The 24,017-nt window shown below is 44.3% G+C and overlaps 1 protein-coding gene across 1 annotated transcript in view; it reads left to right on the forward strand.

Annotated features, from left to right (window-relative positions):
• Positions 1-24,017, forward strand: part of ALOX5 (arachidonate 5-lipoxygenase) — a 97,818-nt gene that overhangs the window by 56,060 nt on the left and 17,741 nt on the right. The window contains exons 11-12 of the mRNA XM_073596518.1: positions 19,617-19,738; positions 23,862-23,962. Of these exons, the coding sequence (XP_073452619.1) occupies positions 19,617-19,738; positions 23,862-23,962 (223 nt within the window). The remainder of the gene's footprint in view (positions 1-19,616; positions 19,739-23,861; positions 23,963-24,017) is intronic.

The raw sequence follows: 24,017 nt of genomic DNA on the forward strand, positions 1-24,017 counted from the left end.
GTAGCTTTAGCTGAACACCGTGCAGAGCTCACACTACACTAACTTGTAGTTTTAGCTGAACACTGTTCAGAGGACGCACTACACTAACTTGTAGCTTTAGCTGAACACTGTGCAGAGGTCGCACTACACTAACTTGTAATTTTAGCTGAACACTGTTCAGAGGACGCACTACACTAACTTGTAGCTTTAGCTGAACACTGTGCAGAGGTCGCACTACACTAACTTGTAGTTTTAGCTGAACACTGTGAGGAGGACGCACTACACCAACTTGTAGCTTTAGCTGAACACTGTGAGGAGAACACACTACCCTAACTTGTAGGTTTAGCTGAACACTGTGCAGAGGTCACACTACACTAACTTGTAGCTTTAGCTGAACACTGTTCAGAGGACGCACTACACTAACTTGTAGTTTTAGCTGAACACTGTTCAGAGGACGCACTACACTAACTTGTAGCTTTAGCTGAACACTGTGCAGAGGTCGCACTACACTAACTTGTAATTTTAGCTGAACACTGTTCAGAGGACGCACTACACTAACTTGTAGCTTTAGCTGAACACTGTGCAGAGGTCGCACTACACTAACTTGTAGTTTTAGCTGAACACTGTGAGGAGGACGCACTACACCAACTTGTAGCTTTAGCTGAACACTGTGAGGAGAACACACTACCCTAACTTGTAGGTTTAGCTGAACACTGTGCAGAGGTCACACTACACTAACTTGTAGCTTTAGCTGAACACTGTGAGGAGGACGCACTACACTAACTCTAAATAGTCTAGCTGCCTGACTGTGGTACTAATAGGATAAAAGAACACCAGCAATTTTCTTCAGGTAGCTGTAAATACTGTAACAAGACAAGCCTGCCTGTCAGTAGGAAGATAACAGGAACGGATCTAGCTAAACTGAATACAGTGTGTATATATATATATATATATATATATATATATATATATATATATATATATATATACACACAACACCTGGAATGCATATATATTCACAATACACTGTAAGTGCAGCTAACTCACTGACTGTCCTGCCTAATCTAGCTAACTCAAATGAAATGACACTGTCTCTCTCTCTCTCTCTAAGCACACTGGAACACACTACAAAGGGCCGCCGTGCAGGCGGCCTTATATAGTGTGGGGCGTGTTCTAAACCCTCTGAGCCATAATTGGCCAAAGCCACCCTGGCTCTGGCCAATTACAGCTCTCTCTACTGACGGCGCTGTGATTGGCCAAGCATGCGGGTCATAGTGCATGCTTGGCCAATCATCAGCCAGCAATGCACTGCGATGCCACAGTGAATTATGGGCCGTGACGCGCCACACGAATTTGGCGCGAACGGCCCATATCATTCGCAATTCGGCGAACAGTCGAACAGACGATGTTCCAGTCAAACATGGGTTCGACTCGAACGCGAAGCTCATCCCTACTGCTAGAATCTATAGCTTTAAAAATGCTTTTACTTGAAACAAATGTGTAATGAAAGCAAAACACAAATTACAAGTTGACCTCTACCATCAGACTCTGTTTCGGATGTGTTCTATTAGCACAACTTAATTTACCAACAATGCAGATTATCCAAAAAATGCTAAACAATCCACTCAAATAATATCCATTAATCCAATAATATCCATTCCATCAGTCAGATCTATTGCTCTGCAATTAGCACAGATTCTACCTCCTGCCGATTAGTGAGATGTAGGTTAAACTTAAGCCTAGTACAAGCAGGCCGAATGTTGGGCGGCATCAGCCATTTCAATAGAAACCGGCTGACATTCATCCCGTGTGTACTGCAGCCGGCTGTCGATGGGGCATGAGCGAAAAAGGTCTGCTAATTGGATCCTGATCGAACGCTGAACGGAGTGTTCTGGCGGTGGGTGGGAGTGGGCATCCCACAATAGCACAGCAGGGGAGATCACTGTACTAACATTGCATGGTTAGGACAGCGGCTGTCAGTTTTTTTTCATTCAGCCCTACTAGTGTGTACCAGGCTTTAGAAGTGTGTGAATTGAACTTCTACAGAGGGACTGCTACTGTCACACAGAGAGCAAGGGTTCCTGCTGGCAGGGGATAGGCTTTTCTATTCAGGCTGCAGCTACTTTCTAATGAAAATGAACAAAAATTAACTATTGGACTTTGCACACATTTAGTTTTGAGCCGCCTGGAATGTATTTATTTTATATGATTATTATTTTACTTATTTAAACTGAAAGTTTAAGAATAATATCTTATATCTATAGCTAGCCTAGGAAACAGCTGGAGACAGACTGAGATGTCTTGCTAGTCCCAACTGATCTTGGGTAGCAAACTATTTCTTGTGTATTGTGGCTATCAAGCTCTTATTATGAGCAGAGAAGGGTTTGGAATGGCTGGTGAAATATACATATAGGGGGTTATTTACGAAAGGCAAATCCACTTTGCACTGCAAGGATTTTCCTTTAGTAAATAACCCCCATAGATTTCTTTAAAAAATATGTACTTGGAAGTATTCACTATTTTCTTGTACTGGTATGCCTAACACATTGTATAATAATCATCATTTATTTTGGGAACTTAGGGAAAATGCTATTTCTAATTTATTTGTGTTGTTTGTAAGCATGCTTCTAAGGTAAAATGCTTGCAGAACACTACATGACTTTAGATATTCTACCCTTTATAGCATGGTACATTTGGAAATAAATCATTCCAACATGCCTAGGGAATTAACCTGCCTGTGAAGTGGCACATCTGTAGGATACATACTACCTGCTGCAACAAAACTGTCCTATACAAAGAAAAAAGGCAGTTTAAATTTCTAGCAAATGGCAGCTTCAGCCACATTACTTCTGTTTGCAAGCAAACGGCTGATGTCTTCCTTCACCTATATCAGACCCTTATCCTAGATGAGGGTCTGATATACATGTCAATGGGGACACCTACAAAAAAAAATCTATGTGCGATTCCCCCTAATAATTCATGCAAAAAACAAATAAAGCATTGGCTCCCCCCTAAAAATTCAAACCAAATCCTTATCTGAGCATGCAGCCTGGCAAGCCAGAAAAGGGGGGAGATGAGTATTTGACCCTCACATCATGAACCATACAAGGCCACATGTGGCCTTTCCAGGTGGGGCACGATGTGGGGCCCCCCTTTAAATTCATACCAGACCTCAAGAAGCCGAGAGGAGGTGATTCATGAATGTTAGGTTGCTGACTATTAGTTGTGGTAGTATTAGGATCTTTCAACACGGAGCAGGCTCTGCCAAGAATCTGCTTGCTCAACCGAGGATCTGTCTGCTGAACCCTGCTGAGCAGGAAGATGACTGGTCCGCTTATTAAGGGTAGACACAGCCTGTTCTTCTCTGTGAGCGGTAGGATATAAACAGACCGCCTGTCCATGTACACCCATTTGCCATCCGATTTGATCTGGGCAGACGGAGGGTAATGGGCAGATCCCTATCCGTCTGCTTTTAGTGGTTCAGATTGGATGTAAGCGGGTGTAAACGGACACTAGTCTGTTTACACCCGCCGCTCCATAGAGGAGAATGGAGGGTCAGATCGGGTCCGCCTGAAAAACAGACAGGCTTATCTCTACTAATGAATTTGTAGTAGAAAATGTGCTGGTAAATACAAAGAGAGCCACTGGCAAAGATACAGTCAGATACACCGTACAATCAAATATAAAAACGTAATTTTTTGCCGCGCTAATAATAATGTTCACCAATTAAAGCGGTGTTCCAGACGAAATTTTACTTTTTAGATAACAATAACCCTATAATACTCATGCTTAGTGTAGTCTACTAAAGGTATTGTGTAAACTAAGGCCCGTTTTGTATATGTGTAGCGTTGTTTTCTTACCTTAGGAAGTCCCAGCCAGGGGCATACCTAGAGCATTTGGCACCAGGGGCGGATCCTATATCTAGCACCCCCCCCACGTTAAAATACAAAAACACTCCACTGTGCCCCCTGCATACCTTTGCATCCCCCAATATCTCTTTGTCACTACTGTGTACCCCCTCTCCACAACTGCACCTCTGGACTCCTTTAGATTACACAGCACCGCACCTCTGGACCCCTTTTACATTACACAGCACAGTACCCCTGGACTCCTTTACATTACACAGCACCACACCTCTGGACCCCTTTTACATTGCACAGCACCGCACCCCTGGACTCCTTTACATTACACAGCACCGCACCTCTGGACCACTTTTACATTACACAGCACTGCACCCCTGGACTCCTTTACATTACACAGCATCGCACCCCTGGACCCCTTTACATTACACAGCACCACACCTCTGCTCTGGACACCTTTTACACTACACAGCACCGCACCCCTGGACTCCTTTACGTTACACAGCACCACATCTCTGGACTCCTTTTACATTACACAGCACCGCACCCCTGGACTCCTTTATATTACACAGCGTCGCACCCCTGGACCCCTTTACATTACACAGCACCACACCTCTGCTCTGGACCCCTTTTTACATTACACAGCACTCTGTACCCCTAGACCCCTTTACATTAGACAGCACCCTGCACCTCTGGACCCCTTTTACATTACACAGCACCGCACATCTGGACCCCTTTTACATTACACAGAACCGCACCTCTGGACCCCTTTTACATTACACAGAACCGCACCTCTGGACCCCTTTACATTAGACAGCACCCTGCAGCTCTGGACTCCTTTTACATTACACAGCACCGCACCTCTGGACCCCTTTTACATTACACAGCACTGCACCTCTGGACCCCTTTTTACATTATACAGCACTCTGCAGCCCTGGACCCCTTTACATTACACAGCACTCTGCACCTCTGGACCCCTTTTTACATTACACAGCACCGCACCCCTGGACCCCTTTACATTACACAGCACCGCACCTCTGCCCTGGACACCTTTTACATTACACAGCACCATACCTCTGGACCCCTTTTACATTACACAGCACCGCACCTCTGGACCCCTTTTACATTACACAGCACTGCACCTCTGGACCCCTTTTTACATTATACAGCACTCTGCAGCCCTGGACCCCTTTACATTACACAGCACTCTGCACCTCTGGACCCCTTTTTACATTACACAGCACTCTGCACCCCTTTTATATTACACAGCACCACACCTCTGGACCACTTTTACATTACACAGCAGCACTCTGCACCCCTGGACCCCTTTAGATTTACACAGACACCCCCCAGCTCTGTCCCTTCCTACATTAAACATGAAGATGGAGAGACAGTGAGCAGCGCTGAACAGAGGGCAATCACCTGCTGATTTACTTAAGTTAGCTTCAGCAGCTCCCTACTCAGCGCTGCTCACTGTCTCTCTCTCCCCTGCGGTACAGGAGAGAAAGTGTTTTCCTTACCCTGCTGGATGCCCCAGATGGAGAAAACCAAACTTCGCGCTGTAAACAAAGCAATGCACACGCGTCATGGGCATCATATCCCATAGGCCAATCAGCGCACCACAGAGGCACAGCGCCTCCCACTCCGCCACCTGCCAATCGCGCACAAGCCGGTGTCTTGTCAAATACAGTCCCCTATCATATAGTGTCCTCCCTGTACTGCGCAGGCGCAGTACGGAGGACAAACGAGACGCCGAAAGTCTCCGAAGTTTAACAGCTGATCATCAGCTGTACACGACGCCTGCGCTTTTATTCTCACCCTATGTCTAGGATCATTCCCTACTATCCAAGTGGACATAGAGTGAGAATATATAGTTGCCGAGCGCAGCGAGGCCGTGCCCGAAGCGTGGCGAGCGAAGCGAGCCCGCGAGGGGCCCTCTTACACTGCCATCGCTAAGAACTGCCGAAGCGCCGTGTACAGCTGATGGTCAGCTGATCAACTTCGGACATTTTCGGCATCTCCTTCTGCTCCGTACTGCGCAAGCGCTGCGCCTGCGCAGTACAGAGCGGACACTATCCGATAGGAGGACACTATATGGCAGAACACCGGCCTAGGAAAAAAAAGTCATATACCCCGCCCACCCCCACATCGAGGGAGACAGACAGTTCCACCAGCCAACCAGGCGGAAGGCCTGAAAAACACAAAAAACGGCGCAGGAGCCCAAAGCATAGGAACACACAAATGTGTCCCCTGACACCCCCCAGTGGGTGACACCCGGGGCAGCCTGCCCCCCACTTGGTACGCCACTGGTCCCAGTGTGCCGTGGCCATCTCCTGAGTGGGCATGTGAAAACGCAGTGTATTACTTCCTGGATTCTGTGCATGCTGGCTACCCAGCATGCACCTGCCGATCTCGCGAATGCACAGTGCAGTGCGAGCAGCATAAGAGCTTGTAGGCCATTTTCCATAGCAACAGCGGTGTTAGAGCGGCACCGCCCTTTTGCTATGGAAACCTACTGTCTCCTGGGATTGATGACACACATCTCCCAGGAGACATTGCAAAGCCGGAAATTACGTGTGGGGCCCCTAAGGAGGAAGTGAAAAGATAAAAAAGCTGTAATAAAGTAAGTGATCCCCAAATTTTTTTTTCCAAATGCCAATTCGTTTTAAGGGTACACATTAGTGCTGGATTGTGAGGTGTGTAAAATATGGGTGAAACTCTGCTTAAAGTGCAAAAAAAAAAATGTGGATGAAAAGCTAAAAAACATAGCAACAAATGATGAAATAGATGATATTTTTTTCTATTGGCTAATAAAAAAAACTCCAAAACTCAAAAATGCTTTAAAAACACCGTACAAAAACGCCCATACAATCACCTGAAAAAATGCCCAAAAAACTCTAAAAAAAATGTGACGCTCAGGTGAATGCAGCCTAAAGGTGCTACACATTTTTGTGGAAGAAGAATCCACAAAATATTTAAAAAACAAACTATTTATGATACAAAAATATTAAAATGCACTCACTAATGATAGTATACTATTCTATAGTATGATACTTAATAATACTATTGAGCGCATTTTAATGTAACTTTTGTATGATGACATAGTTTTTTACATTATTTGTTGATTCTTTTTCCACAAAAATGTGTAACATCTTTAAAGTCCCATATTCTGCTCTTTTTCATTTTTGTAATCATATTTATTTGGGATTTGGTGCACTATGTGTCCATCCACACCATTTTTATTGTAATTTATTTATAACTACATTTTATAGTTTTCCTAACATTAAATACTATAATAATAATATAATAGAAGGGCTCCTTTAAAACCTTACCACCACAATCTGAAAATAACCATCTGGCAGCATGATACCCATGCTGGAGATACATTTATAAAGGCCTCCACTTTGAAAGCCACTGCCAGCTCTCAATCGCACCTGTTATTACATAGTTACATGGTTAGTCTGGTTGAAAAAATACACAAGTCCATCTAGTTCAACCAATGAAATGGAAAAGAAAAAAAAAAAGAGAAAAATCATACAATCCCATATACACAATCCTATACCCACAGTTGATCCAGAGGAAGGCAAAAAACTCCAGCAAAGCATGATCCAATTTGCTCCAGCAGGGGAAAAAATTCCTTCCTATCCTGAGAGGCAATCCGATATTCCCTGGATCAACTTTATCTATAAATGTCAGTATCCAGTTATATTCTGTACATTTAGGAAATAATCCAGGCCTAAAGCAATCTACTGAGCTGACCAGAACCAGCTCTTGAGGCAGTCTATTCCACATTTTCACAGCTCTTACTGTGAAGAAACCTTTCCATAATTGGAGATTAAATCTCTTTTCTGCCAGACGTAAAAAGTGCCCCCTTGTGCTCTGTGATGACCTTAAAGTGAATAACTCAACACCAAGTTCACTATATGGACCACTTATGTATTTATACATGTTGATCATATCCCCCCTTAATCTCCTTCTCAAGAGAGAATAAAATCAGTTCCTCTAATTTTTACTCAAAGCTGAGCTCCTCCATCTCCTTCAGTCAAAGTGGCTCCTGATCATGGGGCCACTATGCCAGCTATGACTTAGTGGCTATACGCAAGCTGGAGGCTTCATTGAAATTAAACTCATAGAGTTATTGGCAGGTTAACCAATGTTTGCTAACACTATTAAATTTAGTATGAGTATGTACAGTAGGTATGTAGGATTAAAAGGTTTTCAGCTGATCACTGTTAATTTATTTGAACTTCTGCATTTTAGCAATGCTATTGCAGTTCTTCCTGTTTCTATTACATCTAATCTCTACTGCCCTGAAGCAAGTGCACGCAACCTTATTTGTAACACATTCACAGCAGATGCTGTTATTTTCCACAGCTTTTTGCATCATGTAGCTATTGTAACAACTGGGTTTTAGAAGATTACAAGTTGTTAAAGAGGAGTTCCTTCCGTTTTTGTGTTTGTTATGTAGCAACCTGGAATTTAGGCAGGGAGCTCCTCACAAATTTACTTGCCAGGAATAGTTATCCTGGTCAATTGTTAGAGATCTATTGATTTCTTCCTAAGCTTGGCCTTGTTGCACTTTTCTTCTTCTACCACTAGGTGGCCGGGTACTTGGTGGTACTAGATATGAGAAGGGCAACTCAAGGTCAGCTTATGGGTATATGGGGGTACCTCAGCCTATGGGTAGGGGTTTTCTTGAATCCCTTGGTCTGCTGGGAACACCTATTTATTTGGGTGGAGTCAGGTGATCTATTTTCTGTGCCACGTGGACGGCTGTCTGGGTGGACGTGTGTCATGTTGCCCCAGGCTGCTAGGCCAGAGATTTGGCCTATCCCGGGGGCATCTGGCTGCTAGGCTGTCTGAGGGCCTATCCAGAAGCAAGAGAGAGCAGCACAGGGTTGGGATTGCGGCTTGCAGTCCAACCAGAAGTGACGGTTCTGCCAGCCAGAGAACCTGTCGTGGTAGGAGGTAGAGGGGAAGCTGTCGCCACTAAGGGACCAACCACCTTATTACCACAGACCACAGTGAGTAACTGAGGCAAGTACCCAGAGCCAATCCACCCTATACGCTCACTACGCAAGCTGTGTAGGGCCCCACCGTTGTGGGGGGGGGCCCAAGACCCAGCATCCCCCCTGCAGGGGCGGGCTGGGCCGGGGGGCAGGGTGGAAATTTCCCCCCAGGCCGCCTACATTATCTTTAAAACCTGTCAGTTATTTATTTTATCTTTTTGCTAGATGTCGGCCGCGGGACTGGCTGTCTGTTAAATTTTTTTTTTCGCTAGATGTCGGCCGCGGCGGCCGCCAATTAGCAAGCTGGCTCCGGCCGCACTAAAGGTAAGGACCTTATCAGTGCAGCAAACTACAACTCCCACCTCCCAGGAGTCTCAGAGGCAGGTCACGTGGCACGTCAGGGGAGGGTACGAGCAGCGAGAAGAGAAGAGAAGAGAAGAGACAGAATAGAAATCATCACCCCCCCCCAAGAGGTGCAAGGACCTGGCTCTTCACTGAAACACACAGCCCTCCCCAGCCTGAAGTAAGGTGTGATGACCTCTGTTGTGATAAAACTTATTTACTGTATCCCCTTCAGTAGTAAATTTAAGAAATTATGCATAGCAACAATTTTAAAGTTTGGCAGTGGCGGCTCAAGGGCAATCAACCAACCCCTCCGACCAGCGGATTCAGCCAGCAACCCCCCCCTGCCAGCAGACTCTGCCAGCACCCCCCGCCAGCGGACTCATCCAGCAACCCCCCCGCTAGCGGATTCAGCCACCACCCCCCCCGGCAGCGGACTCATCCAGCACACCCCCATCTAGCGGATTCAGCCAGCAACCCTCCCGCCAGCTAAATCATCCAGCAACCCCCCCGCCAGCGGACTCAGCCAGCAACCCCCCCAGCCAGCGGACTCAGACAGCAATCCCCCCACCACCGGACTCAGCCAGCAACCCCCTGCCAGCGGACTCATCCAGCAGCCCCCCCTCATCTAGCAACAGCCCCGCCAGCGGGCTCATTCAGCAACCCCCCCGCCAGCGAACTCATCAAGCAACACACACCCCCCTGCGCACAGACGCACATAGCCACCCTGACCCCCCTATCTGGTCAGCGGAACAGACTGATCCAGGAGGACCTCCGCCCACTGTCTGCCTCTATTCAATAAATATTGTTTGTTTGAACCTCATTCTGTTCTATATTGTTGTACTTATTCTTTGACTGTTTTGTTTAAAGGAGGGAGGATTGTACTGGGAGCACTGAAGTGTCAGGTGTGACTGTGTGGCAATGGCAAATGGTTTACATAGCTCACAGCATCACGGGTCAGGTAGAGGGCCCCTTAGCAGAATTTTGCTTAGGGCCCCAGGAAGGTCAGGATTGGCACTGTAAGTACCAAAGCAGTATGCTCACCGAAAGCAGTAGAGAAGTATCGGGAGTTCCAGGTTAGAGGCCCAGCAGAGAGGTGGGGGTGACGCTTGAGGAAGAAACCACCGTGAAGATTGGAGGAGCTCAAGGGATTCAGTGGCAGTGTATCAGTGGGCCTAGTGAAGGAGGTCAGTGGGCTGAAGAACTAAAAGGAGATATTGTAGTGAAGCTGAAAGAACTGTTACGTTTGTGTTTGAAACTGTTTAAGACTGTTGCCATAGGGGACAGCGTTCCTGCATGTGCAGATGTGGCGCCTTGCTGGGGCCTTTTCCTGCATGGCTGTCCTACTATTGAAATCTTGGAGTCTGCAACTACTTGCAACTACTCAAGGGTGTCCTGGCCCTAACCCTCTACCCCCCATACCAGTTTGTAAGAGAAATAAACATCTCTTTTGCATTCAAAAAGTGTCTAACGCCCAATAACTTTCACCTTGCACCCACTATGCCTCACAACCTACCACATACAGAAGGATGTCAGATATCTCTAGCCCTGGAGGTTCTCATTAGACTGAAGGAGGCTGGAGACCTTGCTACAGTTAAAAGTCAGCAGCTACAAAAAGTGCAGCTGCTGACTTTTAATAAACACACACTTACCTTTGCCATGGTCCACCGATGCGGCCGCCTGAACCCTCGCTCCTCTCCCTCGCCTCTCCGCAGCGCCGACATCACTACTGTGGGCACCCAGCTGTGACAGTTTGCGGCTTCACAGCCGGGTGCGTACTGCATGTCCTGAGTGGCTGGGCAATCTTCTGGATCTGTGACGTGTCCGAGAAGATTGCTGGGAGGGAGGGGAGAGGCGGCCCAGAGCAGAAGTGGGAGCTGGGTACCTGGGTAGTTACCCGCTCAGCCCCCCCCCCCCCCCCAAAAATGACATGCCAAATGTGGCATGTCAGGGGGTCAGGATTTCTTAATGCAATGTCAAGACCTGCTAGCCATAACACTTTGGCTTACAACAGTTTGTATTTCCACTTTTGCAGCCAGATTGGGATAATATTTACTTTATATTTCTTATATGTTCTTTTTTATTTGTTGTGAACTTGTGAACTAGATTTGAACACTGCCTGTCTTAACAACGAGTTAATAATCTCAGGGCTTGGATTCTGCGTTGCGTGTTAATGGGAGGTAACTCAGCTGCTCATTACTTTGCCCCTCCACACGTTTAAATTGTTTAGTTTAGCAGAAGACAGTGGCCAGGACTGACACCATTCAGTGCACAAAAACAGAAAATTGTATCCTACTTATCGTAATTTTCTTTTCCTAGTGCTTTTCCATGGCAGCATACATAGGATAGTAGCTCTGCCTACTTCTGCCCACAAGACAAGTAAATGGCTATACAAAGTTAACACCCACACAACAGCCCATTCCCTGCACATCGCTAGGAACAAACTGGGTGGACTCAGTATGCTGCCATGAATAGGCATCAGGAACAGAAAATTACAGTAAGTATGATACAATTTTCTGTTTTCCTGGTGCCTCTTTGGCAGCATACATGTGATAAACCAACTAGTTACCAGGGTGGGAAGCTTCAGCAAATCCTATCATAAGAAAGTGAGTAAGCTATTGACTTCCTGCCAAAGACAGGTGTAGTGAGGACTACTAAGCCCATCAGTAGTGATGAAAGAATGTGCCATAATAGAACTGGATTGGCTCTCCTGCCTGTCATGTTGGCTGACATCTCTGCATTAGGTGCCCACAATGTTCAGATTTTGCTGAAGGAACATATAGCAATTACTTTCCGTGGTTGCAGCCCAGCCAAAAAAGGGGGACATTGGAATTAACTTTAGGAACCGCATGGTGATTGTGCGCTGGAGCCTTCTACCATTGTAAGGAGCTAGGTATAGCTACTATGGATAGCTAATGACTGTTTGCAAGTGTGCCATCATTGATTTGAATGTATTGGAGTACTTCACCTAAGCCGGACAAAGCAATCTCACTATGGGATAGGCAAACAAATGCCCACAGGCTCTTGATGCCATGACATCAGCAAGGCTGTGAACTTCCTGCAGCTCAAAGAGCCACCCCAATAATTCCTATACCAGAAGCTGGCTTCAGATAAAAGTGAATGTCCGCTTGGTAGAAAAGAAATTGAGTACTGTCCGCAATACCCTCCCCATCCGCACCAGCATTTCCATGGATCCACTCACTTCTGAGAAGTAGGCTCCAGACACAGACAGCTCTTCTGAGGATCATGGCCTTGGCTGCACTGCTGTATGTGGGGCTAATTAGCACCCAATTTTCACCCCAAAAGATCCACAGAAGGGGCTTATCAATGCATTTTGCATTCCAAGGACAGGGAATGCGCTACGGGGAGGCTGAACCTGTGCGGAAAACCACCAAAGATGGCAGGTAGGGCTGGGAAAAAAATCGATTTAAATCTTGAATCGAGTTGAGAGGTCAAATCGATTCAAAATTTAAGCAAATCGATTTTTTTAGATTTTTTTTTTTTTCACCGCGCCGGTCCCGAGGCGCTGCGGGCATGAGTTTTTAGGCGAGGCCGCGGCTTCGGCCTAGTCCGCGGCTACGGCCGGACGCCGCGGACTAGGCCGAAGCCACGGCCTCGCCTAAAAACTCATGCCCGCAGCGCCTCGGGACCGGCGCGGTGAAAAAAAAAAAAACTCGATTCGAATCGTGAATCGAGTTTTTTTTAAGAGAATCGAAGATTTTTTTTTTTTAAGAAAATCTCCCAGCCCTAATGGCAGGTAAGGGTTTCTTCTCTTCACACTGGCTGTGAGGTCCATGAGGACAAAAAAGGAAATGTGCTGTTGTGTGGGTGCCAACACTTTAAAGCTATGCACTAGTACTGTGGATGGAAGTAGGCGGGGCCACTGTCATATGTATGCTGCAATGGAGGCACCAGGAAAATGCTATTCTTGAACATAGGAATGTAGAAGAAGGGTTTTTAAAGGCAAGCTTTGAGATGTTAGGTGGCAAAATATAGTATTACTAAAATAAATGGGGAGAGTTTTATTTGGGATGAAGCCAAGGCCTGGTAAGGCCCTGTATTTCCATCCCTGAGGACTTTAAGTGAAACCATGGCCTGGTAATGTCATGTGTTTTCATCCCTACTGAATTCAAAAGGAGGAGAGCAAGGGGACGGGACTTTACATGAAGCACGTGGTAGCAAAAGAGTAAATGGTGAACATGTAGGAATTTTATTGATTATTACAATACTACATACAAATAGTAATAGTATCAATGATAAAGTAATAACAATGAGCAAGGTAAAAACATTTGTATCTCAAGGTAAAACCACAATAATATTCCAAGGTTCACCAAGAAAATTCATAAAAAGCATTTCCAAATGAATGCCTGCAGGACCTATGGCCTCACTGGACCTGTATATATAAGTAGTGCATAGTAGCTTGAATATATGAGTAGATATTGGTAGAAGCACAGCAGTGTAGTAGCTCTACGCATTTCGTGGCTTTGGAACCACTCGTCAGGAGCAAAGCACGTGATGAATCTAAAATGATATATGGGTAATAAAAATTAGATTCGTGGAAAACATGAACAGGGGTAGGGTAAGGAGAACCCCACACCAGGTACATGCTTACTTACTCGGGTACATATATTGGTGATATGCTTGGCCGGGTGCTGCTGGCCAACCGAGGGCACCCCCAACTGGGAGTTGTGGTGGACAATTCGGCGGAGAAGACCCACAGGGGCAGCAACCAGGGCAGGCATGGAAAACAAGAGGCACTCCCGTGGAGGAAGTGAAAGTGGAAGGTGAACCTAGGAAGATGCGTGAAGTGAAGGGGTGGGCAAGGGGCCCATGCTGGTGAAAGGAAAAATGGTGCAGGGTTGAAGACCAGAGGAATTGGACCTAGAGAACCTGAGTGAATGTGAATTAAGAAAAGAGTGATAGCCCGTAATTGGCATCTGGGAATGAAGGTGAAAGTCCCCTGGGGCAGGAATGAGGAGTGCACGATTACTTGTGGTGGATGAAGTAAGCAAATCAAGGAGTGAGAAGGAGAGCCGCAAAAAACTGCATGTGATCCAGTGTGCAGAAAGCCTCAAGTGCCAAACCAGCCCAGGGAGACGCCCCTATATGCGTCACCACAGGAACACCCACCAACGTCACGCCGCATGGCAGGATGGAAGGAGTGGTGCCACCAACCGGAGAACTTAGTCTCCGGCCATAAGGCTCCAAGATAACTCCCATGTTGCCCGCGAGTGTGGAGACCAGCTGCATGGGCACGACATCACCAGATAGACGCCGCACGTTGCAAATGATACTACTTAATATCGCATGTCTGTTGTGACCAAGAGCAGGAATGGGCCGTCCCATTCCTGCTCTTGGTCACAACAGACGTGATACTAAGAAGGGATTGCTGCACCCAGTAGTCCTTCGGAACACTGGAAGATCAGAAGACTGTGAAGCCTTGGAGTATGCCAGTAATAGACTACGACCTTGCTAAGTATCACGCTATGGGAGCCTTTCTCTTTATGTTTTTTTGAGTACCATCGGCACCAGCTACAGTTCCAGGCAACCTTTTAATGGTCTTGGGGAGACCTAATCATTCCCTATGTTTGGTGAGATCACTGATTAGTGATCACGGTGTTCTGGTAAGCAGATTACTTTTTCACCTGGGTGTGGAGCTGGAAGCACTTATATGAAGGATTTCTTCACGGATTTTTTCACTGCAAACTAATCACTCTTATGCCCTGTACACACGATCGAACTTTCCGACAACAAAACGTGAATTTTTGTTCGAAGGATGTTGGCTCCAACTTGTCATACACACGGTCACACTAATGTTGGCCAACAATTACGTACGTAGTGACGTACAAGACGTACGTGATGTCTCCATTACGAATGCTAGCTTTACAAGACCGAGCGATTCCGGCTCGTACTTGATAACAAGCATGTGTGGACTCTTGTCCGACAGACTTGCGTACACACATTCAGAAAGTCAGACAACAAAAATTTGTTGATAGAAAATTTGAGAATCTGCTAGCCAACATTTGTTGGCGGAAAATCCGACAACAAATGTTCGATGGAGCATACACACGGTTGGACTTTCTGCCAACAAGCTCACATCCAACATTTGTTGTAAGAAAATCTGATCATGTGTACGGGGCATTATTTGGATGGGTGTTCATTGTTCAATATATGGACTTTAATCCTAATGGGACCTTGTTTTAGTTTTCTTTTTTCACTTTGGTTTTCTTCAATGAAATTTTGTTTTAGTTTTTACATCACATGTTTAATTGATCACTAAGTTTATCAGCGCTGCATTTGTTCTGTATACCATACCTGTTTGTAGTTTTTTTGTATTAGACTTTAAAGTGCTCGCAGCTGTATATTGTACATTTTATATCAATTTCACACATTTTCTAGCGCAGCGTTTGCCTTGGGTTCTCCTTTTTTCTATATTATGTTTACATGCATAGTTGAGTTGCTTAGCCTTGTTTCCATGTCGGAGGTATGGCTTTTTTTTTGTCCACAATTCTTTCAGGAAGACCGCTTTTGGCAAGACTTCTCCAGACAATAGATGGGTATACCTGGGTTTCACTGGTTTCTGCCAGTTCTATGCTGATGGCACTGCTGGACTACTTCTGATGTCAAAGAGAAGTAGGCACGATGTGTCTTTCATCTTCTGCATTAAAAGAGAAGAAAAAAAAAATACACTGACCTAGGTCTGATCCGATGGTGCATCTGTTCTCCACCGCTTTTAAAACTTAGCAATCAAAGACCACTGATCACTCAGTTCTCAGCCTTGTGTGAGCAGAGAACCAGTGACTGTCAGTCGCTGGCTCTCTGCTCCGCCCCTCCGGTGCTTACTGGAACGCAAGGCTGTGCAGGGGACAGAAGTGAACGGCAGAAGTGTGCAGGGGACAGACAGTAAAGTTGTGATCTTTCCCAAGTCTGGACCGACTGAGTGATATCAGATGACAGCAGGCTTTATCCCGCTGTCAGCTGGAAATGGGTCAAAGGAGGGCAGAACAAATTGCACTCCTGTGACCTACAGAAGAAGTATAGCCAAAATAGCTTTGGCCATACTTCTCCTTTAAGTTTCCATGGCCAACCACTGTGTCTGCGGTCCTCAACTTTGCCCGTTTCTTTGTGTTTCTTCAAAGAGCTTAAACAGCACATCTTGAAACCCCAGTCTGCTTTGAAAACTTTACCTGGGAGAGACCTTGCTAATGAAGTATAACTACCGTGTGTCTTGTTGCTGTGCTCAGTCTTGCCATGGTGTATGACCTGTGATGAAACTGTCCTCCACAACCTCGCATTAGTAGCAGAATTTGACTGTTCCTCACCCAGTTTTAAGCCTCCTACACAGCTGTCTGTTTTTACATAGTCGGTAAGGCCGGAAAAAGACAATAGTCCATCCAATTCAATCTGTGTAGGTGCATGTGTATCAGTGTCTATAATTATTTCCCATATTCCTGTATGTCGTGTCCTTTAAGATGTACATCTAATACCATGTACACACGATCGGACTTCTCGTCGGAAAAAGATATGATGGCTTTTCCGACGGGATTCCGCTCAAGTTTCCCTTGCATACACACGGTCACACAAAAGTTTGCTGAACTTACGACCGTCAAGAACACGGTGACGTACAACACTACGACGAGCCGAGATAATTACATGCTCTCAATCTTTTGCTGGCTGGAATTCGGCCAGCAAAAGTCCAATGGAGCATACACACGGTCGCATTTTCTGACGAAAAACTCTCATCGCTCTTTTGCGGGCCGAAATTACGATCGTGTGTACGTGGCATAAGAGTCTTTAAAAAATATCCATACTCCCTTCAGCCACCGACAGTTGGGAGTTCCACATCCTTATTGCCCTAACAGTGAAGAACCCCCTACGCAGTTTAAGGTTAAACCACTTCTCCTCCAGTCTCGTGTGCCCCCTTGTCCTTTTACACTCCCTAGGACTGAATAGTTTATTTCCTATGCTGGGACCCCATTGAGATATTTGTAGATCGCTATCATGTCCCCTCTCAAGTGTCTCATCTCCAGCGAGAATAAATTGTGTTTGCAGCCATTACTCATAATTGAGGTCCTCCTGTCCCCTTATTAGTTTTGTTGCCCTTCTTTGAACTCTCTCCAGCTCCAGCACATGCCTTCGGAGGACTGGTGACCAGAACTGGACAGAAAACTCCAGATGAGGCCTAACCAGAGTTTTATAAAGTGGCAGAATTATAGCTTTATCCCTGGAGTATATCCCTTTTTTATGCATGCTAATATTCTGCCTGCTTTGGTAGCTGCAGCTTGGCACTGCATGCTGTTGCTCAATCTGTCATCTATTAGCACCCCTAGATCCTTCTCCATCCTTGATTCTCCCAGCTGTTTTCCACCTAGTGAATATTTTTCATTTAGTTAATGACTGAGTTTTAGCCTACATATGAAGTTGATGATCATCTGCACCTACTTGGTTAAAGGGGTTGTAAAGGCAGAAGGTTTTTTTTATCATAATGCATTCTATGCAAAACAAAAGCCTTCTGTGTGTAGCAGACCCCCTCAGCCAACCCCCCCCCCCCGCCCCCAATACTTACCAGAGCCCCAGCTTTGTCCAGCAATGTCCATGAGTGTCTTGACCATCTGGAACTCTCCCTCCTGATTGGCTAAGAAACAGTGATGCCATTGGATCCCGTTGCTGTCAATCAAAGACAGCTAGTCAATCAGGAGAGAGAGGGGGCAAAGCTGAACTGCAGCTCCATATCTGAATGGACACACGGAGCTGTAACTCGGCTTGGGTGCCCTCATAGCAAGCTGCTTGCTGTGGGGGCACTCAACTGGAGGGAGGGGCCAGGAGCGCAGGAGAGGCACCCGAGAAGAGGAAGATCCAGGCTGCTCTGTGCAAATCCACAGCAACAGTGCAGGCAAGTATAACATGTTTGCTATTTTTATTGCAAAAAAATTAGACTTTATAATCACTTTAATCATACGCCTGACTAATATTACAAAATCCCTGACTTTGTGCAAGTGTACAAAGTGTGCAAGTGTAAGAAATGATGCTGGTTTGAAGCCAAAGGGCAGTCACACCAAATATTGATTGGATTTAATTTTTTTTTTCCTGGTTCCTCACTTTGCTTTTTGTAAAATCAGTAAAAATAAACACTTAAAATATATATTTTTGAAAGCATTCTTACTTTTCAGCATTTCTTTACACCTGCCTAAAACTTTTGCACATTACTGTAGCTAATTCTGAAACAGCCAAAAACTGGATTAATTTCCAGGGTTTCCTGTTCTGCAGGTATTAAAGCAAAACTAAACTGTATCTGAGCACCACAAATGAAAAATGCTATTTAAGTGTTTCTAAAGGTAGAAGGTTTTTTTTGTTGATGCATTCTTTACGTTAGGGTAAAAATCCCTCTGTGTGCAGCACCTCCCCCTTTCCCCCAGCCCCTCCCTCCCCATACATGCCTGAGCCTGGCTCTCTCCGCTCTCTCTCCTCACTGACCATGGAGGTGGCAGTGGGAGCTATTGGCTCCTGCTGCTGTCAACCACAGCCTGTGAGAATAGAGCGGGCAGTGGGGGCAAGACTCACTCTGTGTGTCAATAGACGCACAAATAGCAATCCTGCAAAATTGCCTCCTTAGCTAGTGGCTTGCTATGGGGGGGTGGGGGCTCAGAATGAGGGAGGAGCCAGGAGCTCTGGCAGGGAACCCAAAAAAGGAGAACCAGGGTCGCTCTGTGCAATACCATTGCACAGAGCAGGTAAGTATGACATGTTTATTTATTTTTTTTTATTTACCTTTTTAATGGTCAAAGCAAACTCACCCATCCATCCATCTCTCCATGCCTTATTTTGTTGTCTAGCCACAGCCATCTTGAGTAAGGGCAGATGATTCATGTAAAATTTACTTCCTGAAAACTGTCTGCCCTTAGCTCAGGCATGCAGGTAAGAGGGTGTGCTTAGCTTAGAAAGACCCTCCTTCCCTCCTCCGGATGAAAGAAAAAAACAATGTGTATTATGACTCCTGGGATGTATGACATCCTTTTAGTCTAGGCCAGAAACCAGAAAGCAACTGAACAAATGTAAAAAAAAACAATTTTAAAACAAGTAAAGATAATTTACTTTCTATGGTTACTAATGCTAGCAGCATGAGGATTAAAAATTGTTGTTGTTAATTGACTGAGTTTAGTTCTACTGTAGTAACTTGTGTCTAACCCCTGGGAATATGTACACGCACAAATTAACTGGAAAAAAGTGGATTCTGCCTATTTTACATCATTGCCGCAATCTATTATACAGCTTACTGTTTTGTTCTTGGGAAGAAGACATCAGAATTAGTACATATAAAACTTAACTGTATACATACAATGTATATTAAAACTATATTTTCTACTAGGGTTATGAGTTGAAAAATATGTAATTTAATAAGAAAACTTGACTTGCTATTTTCATACAGCTTTGCAAAAGATGTGGTGGATATTTACTATGACAGCGATAAGACTGTATGTGAAGACAGTGAACTACAAGCATTTGTGAAGGATGTTTACGTTTATGGACTGCGGGACAATGAGGCTTCTGGTAAATTTCCACTATAAGAGCTTGTGTGCATCTGATATAACTATGCTTGAAAGGTCATATACTATGTCAAGGTTTAGTTTAAGAACCCCCCCCCCCCCCCCTCTCCTCATCTACATAACTTTGGGCTTCCCCCAGCCCTTCACCCCCTCTTCCCTCAATCAATCCCTTAAGCATTATTTGCTTTTTTCTTTTTTTTACTTACCATTTCTGGATGTCCCCAGTGGGGACAGTCCTATATCAATTGTGCTGATTTTATGATGTCAGCATTGCTTTATGCATCATTACTCATTCATTGCAGAGTTGTTGTGGTCATGTCCCCTTAAGGGGCAAATCCATGATCCCCTGTACTCACAAGATGTTGTCTGTCTTCTGGGTTGAATGACCAAGGACACCTACTGGCCGAAAGGAATTCCTGTGTGGAACAGTGCTGGAGAGAAGATGGGTGTTGCAGCCAAAGCTGCTTTTTGTTTTTTCAGCCCTGCTGGAGGACTTTTTTAAAAAATTAATGCCACGTACACACGATCGGAATTTCGGCCCGCAAAAGACCGATGAGAGATTTTCGTCGGAAAATGCGACCGTGTGTATGCTCCATTGGACTTTTGCTGGCCGAATTCCAGCCAGCAAAAGATTGAGAGCATGTTGTCAATTTTTCGGTCAGGAAAAGTTCCTATCCGAAAATGTGATCGTCTGTGGCAATTCTGATGCGCAAAATCCCTGCGCATGCTCAGAACAATTCGACGCATGCTCGGAAGCATTAAACTTCATTTTCTCAGCTCGTCATAGTGTTATACGTCACCGCGTTCTTGGCGGCCGTAATTTCAGTTAACTTTTGCGTGACCATGTGTATGCAAGGCAAACCTGAGCGGAATCCCGTCGGAAAAGCCGTCATATCTTTTTCCGATGAGAAATTCGCTCGTGTGTACACGGCATTTGCCTTAAATTGGACTTCAAGATGGAAGTGTTCTCTGGTCCATCAGAGGGGAATTGATAACACTGCATGGATTTCAGTGCAGAACAAGCAATGTTTTCAGCTCACTACAGGAAGTTAGGAGTACACGGGATTGCTAGCTGGATCATGAGGCATTCTTTTGTACTTGCAGTGCTTTTGAAGAGACAAAACAGGGGGAAATTAGTATGTATTGCATAGATGTACTACATACCTTTATATATTTTGCCCAGACAAACACTTTTCAGAGTTTATCTAAAGACAAATCTCACTATTTGTTCTGGTGACCACTGAGACTAAGGGCCCATTATCATCTACTGTATATGATCTATTATGATGCATTAACGCACATGCATTATTATGCAGTATCTGAATAGAGATGCCACTTACCCCAACTGACCAATTAATAAACATGAAGAATATTTGTCAATTCGTGGCACTGTAGAGCAGCACAATGCATAATATGCACATGGTGCATTGTCAGCTACTGAACTTTTCGTTGTAGTGCCATTGACAATGGATGGCACTGCACTGCATCTTAACCACTTTAGCACTGGAAGAATTTACCCCCTTCCTGACCAGAGCACTTTTTGCGATTCGGCACTGCGTCGCTTTAACTGACAATTGCGCAGCCGTGCGACGTGACTCCCAAACAAAATTGACGTCCTTTTTTTCCCACAAATAGAGCTTTCATTTGGTGGTATTTGATCGCCTCTGCAGTTTTTATTTTTTGCGCTATAAACAAAAATAGAGCGACAATTTTGAAAAAAATGCATTATTTTTTACTTTTTGCTATAATAAATATCCCCCAAAAATATATAAAAAAACGATTTTTTTTCCTCAGTTTAGGCCGATACGTATTCTTCTACATATTTTTGGTAAAAAAATTGCAATAAGCGATTATTGATCGGTTTGCGCAAAAGTTATAGCGTTTACAAAATAGGGGATAGTTCTATGGCATTTTTATTAATAATTTTTTTTTCTTTAAATGGCGGCGATCAGCGATTTTTATCATGACTGCGACATTATGGCGGACACACCGGACATTTTTGACACATTTTTGGGACCATTGTCATTTATACAGCAATCAGTGCTATAAAAATGCACTGATTCCTGCGTAAATGACACTGGCAGCGAAGGGGTTAACCACTAGGGGGTGGGGAGGGGTTAAATCAGTACTAGGGAGTGTTTTATAACTGTCAAGGGGATGGGCTGTGTGTGATGTCACTGATCTCTGCTCCGATGACAGGGAGTGACACTGTCACTAGGCAGAAAGGGGAGATGCTGTTTACATCAGCATCTCCCCGTTCTTCCTCCCCGCGAGGCGATCACGGGTATCCCCGCGGCGATCGAGTCCGCGGGACCCGTGACCCGACTCACGAAGCTTGCCGCGGGCGCACCGCCAGCTGCCTCTTAAAGGGCAACGTACAGGTACGTGATTTTGCCTGTACGAACCCTTCTGCCACAGTATATCTGCGTGAGGCAGTCGGCAAGCGGTTAAGTAACACTACCTCAATGCAAAGGTTTGAATGGGCCCTGAAAGTGAGAGAAAATCAAACAATAGTAGATTGACATTTTTTCATTGGGAGCACTTGTTCCTGTGACAGGTGGGGATTTACTGTACCTTACTTTGGAGAGATTGCCTTTACTTCCTGATGTGTCAACAAGAAGTGCTGGGAAATCTCCAAAATGGAATACAGATGCCAAAAAAAGAATAATTTTAACCATTCCCTGTAGCAGTAATGGTGAACTTTGGCACCCCAGATCTTTTGGAACTACATTTTCATTGATGCTCAACTACACCGCTGGGTGCATGAGCATTATGGGAAATGTAGTTTCAGAACATCTGGGGTGTCAAGGTCCGCCATCACTGCCCTATAGCATCCAAAATGAAAAAAGTTCCTAATTTATTGTGTGGATTACAAAATTTAATTTCCGTTCACTTGAAATCAATATGTGCAGATTATATACAGTTGTGCTCAAAAGTTTGCATACCCTGGCAGAAATTGTGAAATTTTGCCATTTATATTGAAAATATAACTAATCATGCCAAAAAACTGTCTTTTATTCAAGGATAGTGATCACATGAAGCCATTTATTATCACATAGTTTTTTGGCTCATTTTAAAATCATGATGATAACAGAAATCACCCAAATGGCCCTGATGAAAAGTTTACATACCCTGGAATGTTTGGCCTTGGTACAGATACAGAAGGTGGCACACACAGGTTAAAATGGCTATTAAAGGTTAATTTCCCACATTTGTGGCTTTTTAAATCGCAATTAGTCTCTCCGTATAAATAGTCAATGAATTTGTTAGCTCTCACATGGATACACTAAGCAGGCTAGATACTAAGACATGGGGAGCAGAACAGTTTAAAACAGCTGACCTGCATAACAAGGTAATGAAACTTTACAAAGATGGAAAAGGCTATACAAAGATATCCAAAGCCTTGAACATGCCAGTCAGTACTGTTCAATCATTTAATAAGAAGTGGGACATTTGTGGATCTCTTGATACCAAGCCAAGGTCAGGTAAATCAAGAAAGATTTCAAATGTAAGAAATTAACCTTGAATTACAATTTTAACCTGTGTGTGCCACCTTCTGTGTCTGTACCAAGGCCAAACATTCCAGGGTATGTAAACTTTTTATCAGGGCCATTTAGGTGATTTCTGTTATCATTATGATTGAAAATGGATCCAAAAAACTATGTGATAATAAATGACTTCATAAAGTCACTATCCTTAAATAAAAGACAGTTTTTTGGCATGATCAGTCATATTTTCAATATTGATGCCAAAATTTCACAATTTCTGCCAGGGTATGCAAACTTTTGAGCACAACTGTAGATATATTGTCTTTTCACATGATTGGATATCTGGAAAGAATATTGAACTAATTTAATGAGCGAAGAAGATTATCAGCTTCCTTAATAAATCAGCCTGTAAGTTTTATCTTGCTTGATATTTTTATGGCGTGCCCTATATGATATTGTTTTGACAGTATGGAAAAATTATTGATGCAATTTTACAAGGATAGATTTTATTTAAAATCTTAGATCATTAAGATCTTTATGGCATGTTTAAACTTAAAATACCATTAGAAATTTGCAATATATTGTTCCAATAAAATATGTTTATGTATGCATAAATAGAATTGTTTATTATGTTTGTAGGTTTTCCAAAAATGCTCAAGACTAAAGAACAGATGGTTGAGTATCTTACACTTGTCATCTTCATTGCATCTGGACAGCATGCTGCAGTTAATTTTGGCCAGGTACGTGGTAATAAAAGGATAACTTTTTTGTTACATGTTACACCCATATTTAGAT

Source organism: Aquarana catesbeiana, linkage group LG08 (assembly GCF_042186555.1).
Source record: "Aquarana catesbeiana isolate 2022-GZ linkage group LG08, ASM4218655v1, whole genome shotgun sequence".
In the NCBI taxonomy this organism is placed as follows: Eukaryota; Metazoa; Chordata; class Amphibia; order Anura; family Ranidae; genus Aquarana; species Aquarana catesbeiana.